The sequence below is a fragment of the Telmatherina bonti genome (genome assembly GCF_933228915.1).
Source record: "Telmatherina bonti genome assembly, chromosome: 13".
Lineage (NCBI taxonomy): Eukaryota > Metazoa > Chordata > Actinopteri > Atheriniformes > Telmatherinidae > Telmatherina > Telmatherina bonti.
The window spans coordinates 26,800,944-26,811,242 of NC_136611.1; the positions used below are offsets into that span (position 1 = coordinate 26,800,944).

The window sequence follows — 10,299 nt, forward strand, 5'->3', positions numbered from 1 at the left end:
TTGCCATCAGTGTCCTTCACCAGTGCAGGCGATAGAATGTTTACCCTCATTTTGACTTTTTCCTCCTCCTTTAGCGTTTCTTAATTGCTCTTATGTTTCGGAGAACTTTGCAGAGCAGCCAGCTCTTGCGGACGTTGGGTTTGATGTGACTTGCTGAAACAGAAATGTATTTTGCAAGCTTTCAACTGAAACCGTTTTTGTTTGTTGCTTCATCTCAAGCTGATGAAGCCTGCCCCCCCCCCCCCCCCCCCCCCCAACCCCACCCCTTTCTCTTCTTCCATTACTTCCTCCTCCCTTCCTCTTCTCTTTGCTTTTAACCACAACCACATAAAAGGGTATGATGTAAGAACGCCCCACCAAGTTGATATTGCTCTTTCAAAGCGGCCTCGGCACAGATGTTATTGAATCCCATAACAAACAAAATTCATTACAACACTGTTTATTGCAAACTGGCCAACAGCTTCTCCCACTCACTATTCCATAAACACTCAAAAGGTTACAATAATGCTTTGACATTCTCTTATCGAGCTTTTAATACACAATGAATGAGGTCAGAGGGTTAACCAACCACTGGTGGGACTTTACTCATATGAGAGCCAAAAGCAAGTTTTAATGGAGCAAAGTGAAAGAGAAAAGTAAAACAAATTAGTCCTCATTATTAAATCACTTTATTGAACGATTTAAACCATATGAGCAAAGAATACTGAGAGCTTTGATGTTGACAGGGCTTTTTAATAATTCATTATTTGATTCATGTGCATTTCCTCAAAACATCTGACCCTATACACAGACTGTTGACTCTAATATAGCTACAGCATTTCATAAAAGATAGAAAAATATCATGGATATTAATAAATGAGCCTATTGCAAGTATTGCAAGTACCTGCAAGTAGTTTTACATGCTAACAGTTATTTATGGCATTTTTTTTCATACTAAAGCCTTTTTTTTGCTTTCAAGTTTACCTTCTTCTTCTTTACTGTCTCAGTCACTTATTTTTCTGGCACCAACCTCTTCACACATTGTTGAGTGGCAATAAGAGAGAAAATAACAGAGTACGTTGATAAATAGGATCATCCTGAGCTAAATGCTGAATGCGTGCGATCAGGAGGGAGAACAGGATCCCTGAACAATGTGCAGGGCATGTGGACAAATAGTCTCACCTCCAACTGAGTGTGTTGTTTCTTCTCATTGTGCCCTCTGAAAGAGTAGAGGAGGGCCTTGGTTAAGAAGATTATAGGCCTACCCCACCCGTACGTTTAATCAACATGCCCTTTCAAGACCGGCAACAATGCCAAACATGTCTAAAACGTCCCCCTCTTCTCTGCCATAGCATACCTCACATGTTGGAACAGCGAGCGAGTCACCTAACCGCAGCAATTAACAGAAATACTATGATTACTCTTCTTGATGCTGAGCTGGTCTGAGCAGATCAAGTTCCTCCTTTGATGAAAACGGAACCTTCTGTGTCAAAATTTCAGAAATGACACCATCACAGTGCCATGTTTGATCTAATTTCAGGCTACGCAAACAAAAATGTATTAGCTTCAATTCATTTTTACTGATCAAAATTCCCTTAAGAACGCAAGGAGCTTTGCTTCCTCGCCCTTCATTTCTTTCATCCATGGTTAAATATGTAAATAAAATGTCTAAAGTCATTCTTCAAAGGGGAACAGAAGAAAAAAGGGGGTTGAGGGAAAAGACAGCCATAAAATTCCTCCGATTCTCCATAACATCAGCCAGAGGGGGGCCAGCTTCCAGCCAGAGCCTAGCAGCAGGGGAGCGAGCTCGCTCCATACAATCACACATCTCAAATCCCACACACACAAAAAAAAAGTAAAATATCTTTTCAGCTTCAGCCATCAAAGGGCTCTCCCTTTCACTTTATTAGTTACAGAATTATCTCACAGTTGCTGATTTCTCAGAGATGGAGCTGCGCTACTTTTTTCTTCCGCACACTGTTGTGGTTGCAAAGATGAGATAAAGTTGCTGTGTGTGCAGAGAGTTTGTTTTGCACATGTACAAGCAGGAGCGAGCTATAGGGAGGGGGTTTATGAAAAATAGCATGCTTGAAAAAAAAAAAATCATGAAAGCGACAGTTGTAGCTGCTGTGACTGCAGATACTAAAGGCTGAGCTGCCTGATTCTTGCTCTTTTCTTCTAATTTTCAAAGAGATATCATCATGACCAGCAAAACAGTCATGAAAGAGGTGGAAGCAGGAGGAAAGGCAGGAATGAGATCAGAACAAAGGCGATTATTCACCAAGCTAGAAGACTGTGTCTTCTTATTAGTCAGTGTGACAATTGTATCTTGTCAGCTTCATTACACCAAAGGCAGTGATAATAAGGGCCGACATTCGTCTTTAAATGTGCCAGACAAGGTTTCCTGAAAGCCAGATGATCAGTAAATGGAGCTCATTACTGACTTAGGTCAGGGGAAAGCATTGATGTTATATTGCTCATCTTCACATTAAAGCTGTCATCTCTTTTGTTCTACTTTTTCCTGTCAGCCATACAATACAAGTCTAGAGCAAGGAGGGGGGGGGGGGGAGTAGGCATGTCAGCTGTTGTCCGTAGCTTTGTAACGGGTCAGGATATATCAAACACACACTCCTACTGGATCTCAGCCTGTTTGGTGTGTGTATGTGTGTGTCTGTGTGTGTGTGTGTGTGTGTGTGTGTGTGTGTGTGTGTGTGTTTGTGTGTGTGCGTATGCAAATTTAAATAAGTTGAAATAATGTTATTAATTGTGGCCCTAAATTGATTTAAGCTGTGGCTAAAGGCTTATATCATACACGCAAACACATTAACATATGTGCATGTGAATAGTGATTTCTTTAACCCTTTATCAGACAGGTAACTGTTTTTGATCACTTTGTTTTCTTTCATTTTCAGTGTAAAACATTTTTTATTTAATATAACAACAGAATGGAGGTCTTGGTACATACCAAAATTACACTTTTAGGTTAAAATTTCTAATTTCAAGGTATTTCATTGAGTGCCCTATAAAGGGTTAGTAATAGTGATGTCTTTTGTGTGTGTGTGTGTGTGTGTGTGTGTGTGTGTGTGTGTGTGTGTGTGTGTGTGTGTGGGTGCTTGTGTTTCTTTAAGTCCAGACCTATTTTTCTCAAATGTTAACAGCTGGATATGTGAAATCGGAGGAGTGCATGTGTCTCATAGGCAGAGGGTATTGTGTTCATAACTGTATTCATGGCCTATATTTATTCTCCTGCTCCCCACACTGAGCACTAACAGCTGAAGTGCCACCACTAAGATACGATGTGCTTAAACCATTAGGCACGCTGGTGCCAGGTTTCTCATCTCACCCGAACACATTTCTCATACTTCTAAAAGCACTTGAGTGACTCTTGTAAAAATGCACTAAAAGCACTCATGTTTACATGTGATCAGTATTTTGCCCTTGATAAAGACCACTGCCATGCCTGGGTATAAATCTAACATCTACAAATGTTTTATAAGGTAACAAGAGAGCTGTCTGGAGAATCTCACCCACATATACAGTATATAAAACAGGGAGAAAGCCCCGTAAAGTGTATTTCTCTCAGCCACTGCTATCCTGCCCCTACATGATGGGGATACTAGTGTAAAAACCTATGTAGTGTTCTTGGAGTGTAACAACCATGCACCACCGAAGTGTTCATTTGGCTGCTGATGCCTTATAAGCTTTTATATTTGATGATACTTTATGATATTTATGTTGCTGTACTAAAGAGGTTGTTAAAGGTTATCCAACAATTCATCTTCATGACTAAATCTATCCATAGTTACATGGGTCTTGAGCCTGTTCCATGCAGGAGTGCAAATACAGACATGTAGAATTAGTTCAAGAAAAGGCCATTAAGAAATACCTGATGAACTGCAGGCAACCAACATTGTTTGACAACAGGATAGCATCTTTATGAATTCTATCTCACACTAACAGACTATTTGCCACCTTATTTTTCAGAACTTTTGAATGTCAAGTTCAGTCTATGTTACTGTCCAATGTCAGAATCACTCACATTGGCAAAGGCATGCTTTATTTATAGCTCTCGGTGAAAGACAACAAAAGAAATTTATTTTCAGAGGAAAAGTGAGAAAATTGTGACATTGTCAAGATCTAGACAGATTACAGATGTTGCTGTCAGAAAGATTAATTATTCACTGAATTATTTGTTCAAGCTTGGCTTTCTGGGCTAGACAGTAAAACAATGTCACCATTATGAGGCTGACATTTACAGATGGAATATAACCTTGTTTTTTTTTGTTTGTGGGAGGACTTCCTTCATTAGAAACAGACAGGAAATTACTTCAAGGTGTTGTTGAATTTTGCGCTAAGAATATTGGCCAGAATACTCAATTCCCACTATGTTGAATTGCAAACGATATCCTAAAACTGGATTTATTTTTCTATAAACATCCTCCTTTTCTTCATGAGTTCTTGTGCTTCAGAGATTCTTGCAGACAAGTTGCAAACTTGAGAATATACTCAGACTTAGCCAAAGCTTGTAAATCTACTTGCATCTCAATGTTGGTGGAAAAGTGACAGCTTCTTCAACCAGGATGCAACGAGAGTGATCTTTTACCCAACCTCAGTTATCTGTTGTCTTTATGTTTGGACATGAAAATATTCCCAATTTCACATCCTCTTTCTGTCTTTCTTGCTTTTTTAGAAAATACCAATTCATCCTCTTTGCTATGAAACCCCAAAACAAGCTCTGATGCTACAATTTTTATATATATATATATATATATATATATATATATATATATATATATATATATATATATATATATATATATATATATATATATATATGTATATATATATATATATATATATATATAGAGAGAGAGAGAGAGAGAGAGAGAGAGAGAGAGATAGATAGATAGATAGATAGATAGATAGATAGAGAGAGAGAGAGAGGGGTGAGGTACAGGAACCTTAAATAAAAATAAAAAAAAGACAGTGATTCACAAAGAAAATATCAAATATACCAAAAACATTACAAACAGCAAGTTTTAAAAGATGGAGTTTTTTTTTTAGCAGGTTTTTAAAAGCAATAACTGAGTCTGTGGATATGAGATTCATAGAAAAGGAGCTCCAAAGAGTAGGATTAACCATTGCAAAGGCTCTCTCAACTTTGGTCTTTAACTGTAAGCACTGCACAGCCACCAGACTGTGATCACATGACCTCAGGGACCTGATGAGGACAAATAGCTGGCAAAGTTCTGTGAGAAAGTTGGTGCCTGACCATGCAACGCTCTATTTTTTTTTTTTTTTTTTTTTTTTTATTTACTCTATTTACAGCCGAGTCAATAGAAGGTCATATGACAATACCTTAAAGATTTTGTTAAGAACTTAACAGCTCCTTTTGTATCTATCTCAGTATTTTTTACTCAAGTCAAGTAAACAACAAATTACAGTAATGCAGACTTGATTACATAAAAGAATACATGATCCTTTCTATAGTCATATGAGATACTCCCTAAACATATGGAAACAGTCCTGCTGGTCAAATGAGGTTTAACTTGAGCTTTCTGGTTATCGAGGAACATGCTGTTTGTCTCAAACCCAACGCAGACGATAACCATCCTCACAGTAAAGCACAGTGGTGGCAGCATCATGCTGTGGGGATGCTTTTCATTTTCAGGGACTAAGGGATGGTTGAATATGTAGGGGATAGTGGGTGGTGCTGAATATAGTCTAGAGGAAAATGACTAGCAGTCATCCCAAGATTATTTATAATAACCTTCATTAATACAAGACTGAAGGTTCATACACCTGAGACACAAAATCTCATTCTCACGAGTTAACTGTTACACTCAAGCATTGAAAGGGTCCAGATCAGGGGTCTCCAAAGTCAGTGTTCGAGCCACACTGTCCAGCAGGTTTAAAATGTTCCTCCTCAAAGACACTTGACTCAAATTAAATGGATCAAACAGTCTATGATGTTCTGCATAATAGCTCATTAACTTCAGTCAAGTGTGTTTGAGCAGGGGAAATCTGAAAACAACCCGTGTTGTAGCCCTTAAGGACCAGAACTGGACACCCATAGGAAAAGCACAGACCTTTATCTGACTGACAAATATATGCCAGTCAATAGAGACTTCCAGATGATAAACCAGTATATGGTGGTTTTACAAAGTTCTGACTTTTGTGGGGTGAGTGGTTATGGATTCTAACATTTCTGGATTTTGTATCATTTTTTTTGTTTGCATCGTAGAAGAGATTTCTTATATTCAAAGCTGAGTAAACTAAATAAGAACTCCTCTCTGAAAAATATTTAGTTTAATTTCAGAATGTAATGCAATACAGTTGGGAAAATGCTTTCACAAGCAACTTTATATATCCAAAGCATGTAATGATAACTGATCAACGGCTATCAAACACTCTGCATCTCCATCATTAAATTTTAGTTTTCCAACAACCCACTTTAGCCGCTTTGCAGTGGAAGCAGTCACAGTGATCGAAATATATGAATTGTTTTGAAAAAAAAATTTTTTTTCGTGCCTGGCTGACATGTTACATATTTTCCCTGCATTTATCAAACACTTAGATTCCAAAACACAAGAACAGATCCAGTCTTGAGATTTCTACACTGTAAAGTATCAAACTGCATGTGATAAAGTTCAATTTAGATCCTCACTGACCAGTTCCAGGTTTAAAATGAGACTACCATATAAAGGATCAATATGTATTAACTTTCCATTGTATCCATGATGGGTATTTCTTGCTGTTGATACGTCATAATCTCCTTATATTTGAGAAGATTTATTAAAACAACAGTTCTATTTGTAAGATAGTTTTAACTTTTCAGATATTACGCCTACTTTATGTGAACTAAAGACAACAATGAGTTATTTTATGCCCTTTTTTGTTAAAGGAAAATTCAAATAGGTAAGAACAAAGTAGGTAGATGGAATATAAATAAAGGTGGATAGTAAATCGAGATTATTCTGAGTGTGCATGGCTAAGCCACAAAGGAGAAGACAGAGAGATAGAGAGAGAGAGAAAACTGCACTTAATTTTCTTCCCCAGGCATGCAGACACATAAAACCCTAGTTAGGACAAAAAGTCTGGTTCTGGTGCGTCTCTGGACCTGTGCGCCTGTGAGCGGTGTTGCGCAACATTTTGGGAATTCTCATAAAATGCGTCCCTTGTCCTTTTGTTGCTGAAGTTTGCGGCTGAGTACAAACAATCAGAGCGAGGGAAGTTTGCTGCGAGCCTTTGAAACTGCAGTAATGAACAAGCTGTTCCGCACGATTTGAAAATAATCCGCGTGTCAGTGTCATCTTTCTTATGCAAAGTAGCTGTCTTTGAAGGCGGATCTTTTGGCAGGTTAGACTGGGACGGAGGCTCCGACCAGCTCAGACGAGTACCGCCACCAAACGCATCAACTGCCTGCTCTGGGAGGAGCATAATCCCGCATTTTTTGGGGGGAGACTAAATTAATATTATAACCGAGGAAATGATCTGATTTATCCCGTTGCCTGTTTCACTGTTTTCTGGTGCCTCGCGCAGAACCATCCGCAGCGCAGAAAGCACTGGAGGATATACACAGTTTCTTTTCTATTTCTTCTCTTCCTCTTTAGTTTCGTTGAAGGAGTGAAATCCGACGGCAACACGGACAAGCGACCCGATCCGGACGAGTGTCATGAAACGTGAAATCGGACCAGTGAGTCGTTTGGAAGGAAAAAGGGAACACATGGCAGTTTTGTGAGACGTGCGGAGCGAGAGGGAAGTAGCTCCAACACTTCAGGCTCAAAGTGAGCGTCTGAGAGAGAGCATGGACCTCACGACGCACCTCCAGAGAGGGAACACTTCAGCATCATCGCGGGAATTTGCTTTTATTCAGCCCTGAAAGTAAAGCGAGAAAAATGTTGGTCTTGCAACAGATAGTTGAGTAAGTTTTTGGGGGGGTTTTTTCCCACGCGGAGCTCACACACAAACACCAGTTTGGTTTCATCACAGACTTTTTAATGTAGGGAACTTCTGATTCAGGGTTGAGCTGAACACTGGACATTTTTTTCTTTTTTTTTTCTCTCTCTTTTTTTGTAATAAAGTTAGGAGAATGCATTCAGCTGTGAGACTGAGTGTTATCCCTGCTCTGCTGGTGCTGTGGAGTTGTGGGGGATCAGCCATCAGTTCCATAGACCCTGACTGGTCTGGAGAGGGGAGATGTCAACACATCAACATACCCCTTTGTAAAGACATCGGCTACAACATGACTCGCATGCCAAACCTCATGGGCCATGATGATCAAAATGAGGCAGCAATGAAGCTGCAGGAGTTTGTAACACTGATACAGTTTGGATGCCACAGCCACCTCAAGTTTTTCCTCTGTTCGCTGTATGCCCCCATGTGCACAGAGCAGGTGTCAAACCCCATTCCAGCTTGCAGAGTTATGTGCGAGCAGGTCAAGCTGAAGTGCTCACCCATCATGGAAAACTTTAACTTCCCCTGGCCTGAATCTTTGGACTGTTCCCGTCTTCCGACTAAGAACGACCCAAACAACTTGTGCATGGAGGCGCCCAACAATGGATCAGACGAGCCTCCCAAATTTTCCCACACTCAGCCTCCAGATTTCAGGCCACAGCGACCGCTCGGTGGTCAGGACCTGCACCTTAAGGACAGCAGCAACAAGCAGACATGCAGCAACGCAGGCAAGTTCCACTTTGTGGAGAAAAGTGAGTCCTGTGCGCCGAAATGCTACCCTAAAATAGATGTATACTGGAGCCAGGGAGACAAGCAGTTCTCTCTGGTATGGATGGCCATCTGGTCCATCCTCTGCTTTGTCTCCAGTGCCTTCACTGTCCTCACTTTTCTTATTGACCCACAACGATTCAAATATCCCGAGAGGCCAATCATCTTCCTCTCCATGTCCTACTGTGTTTACTCTGTTGGTTACCTCATTCGACTTTTTGTGGGAGCTGACAGAATAGCCTGTGACAGAGACAATGGGGTTCAGTATATTATCCAGGAGGGCCTGGAGAGCACCGGCTGCACCATTGTGTTCCTCATCCTGTATTATTTTGGCATGGCCAGCTCCCTCTGGTGGGTTATTCTCACCCTCACATGGTTCCTGGCTGCAGGGAAGAAGTGGGGTCATGAGGCCATTGAGGCCAATAGCAGCTACTTTCACCTGGCAGCCTGGGCTATCCCAGCCATCAAGACTATAATGATCCTGGTGATGAGGAAGGTGGCTGGGGATGAACTGACCGGTGTCTGCTATGTGGGCAGCATGGATGTCAAAGCTCTTACTGGTTTTGTTCTCATTCCCCTCTCCTGCTATCTCATTATTGGCACTTCTTTCTTGTTGTCTGGCTTTGTAGCCCTCTTCCACATCCGAAAGATTATGAAAACAGAGGGCGAGAACACAGACAAACTTGAAAAGCTGATGGTTCGCATTGGGGTCTTCTCTGTGCTCTACACTGTCCCAGCCACCTGCGTCATTGCCTGCTATTTCTACGAGCGGCTCAACATGGACTACTGGCGCATCTTGGCTGAGAAGGAAAAGTGTGTGGACAGCAGCGGGCCAGAGTCGGACGAGTGTGTCATGAAGGCCTCCATCCCTGCTGTTGAGATCTTCATGGTGAAGATCTTAATGCTTTTGGTGGTGGGCATCACTAGTGGCATGTGGATCTGGACCTCAAAAACACTGCAGTCATGGCAAAACGTATTCAGCAGGAAGCTGAAGAAAAGGACAAGGAGGAAGGCTGCCAGTGTGTTCACCAGCAGCAGGTACATCAAACCTCACCCATCCCTTAAAGGACCCAACACTAAGTATGAGCCCACACGCCCCCCTCCAACATGTGTATGAGCTGTCCTTGAACAACCCTAAAAACACTTTTTAAACCCTAAGAAAGACTTTTGATGAGAAAAGGCATCAAAGAATCATGGTTCATTTTTTATTTATGCAATATGCATTGAAGAATATACAACATGCTTTTTTTTCCAGCCATGTCAAGAGAGCAGCCTTTGTGTGAGGAAAAAAAAAAAAACTGCTGCGCCTTGATTCACTTGTCCCATCAAGGAACTTGGTGTAGAAAAAAAATGCTATTGTTCCCGAGACAAAAAGAGTGGAGTATACCATTTGGATGTGCCATGACGTTACTTGAATAATGTGCAATAGATGTTTTTCTTACTGGCTAAGAGACACTTGTACTGTTGGTGACAGATAACAGACAATGGAGAGACCTCACAGACAATGGAGGCAAATGGTCGGAGAGATAAGTGTTGTTTCCAGGCTTTTTCATGGAAATCAAGGCAGTGTCATATATGTTTGAACTGGACTGAAAG

At 40.9% G+C, this 10,299-nt stretch overlaps 1 protein-coding gene across 1 annotated transcript; it reads left to right on the top strand.

Annotated features, from left to right (window-relative positions):
- Positions 1 to 8,071: 8,071 nt before the first annotated feature.
- fzd10 (frizzled class receptor 10) lies at positions 8,072 to 9,820 on the top strand (the record flags this gene model as incomplete). The annotated part of the gene is made up of 1 exon (XM_079250809.1): positions 8,072 to 9,820. The coding sequence occupies one exon, from the start codon at positions 8,072 to 8,074 to the stop codon at positions 9,818 to 9,820; it is 1,749 nt and encodes a 582-aa protein (XP_079106935.1).
- Positions 9,821 to 10,299: the final 479 nt, after the last annotated feature.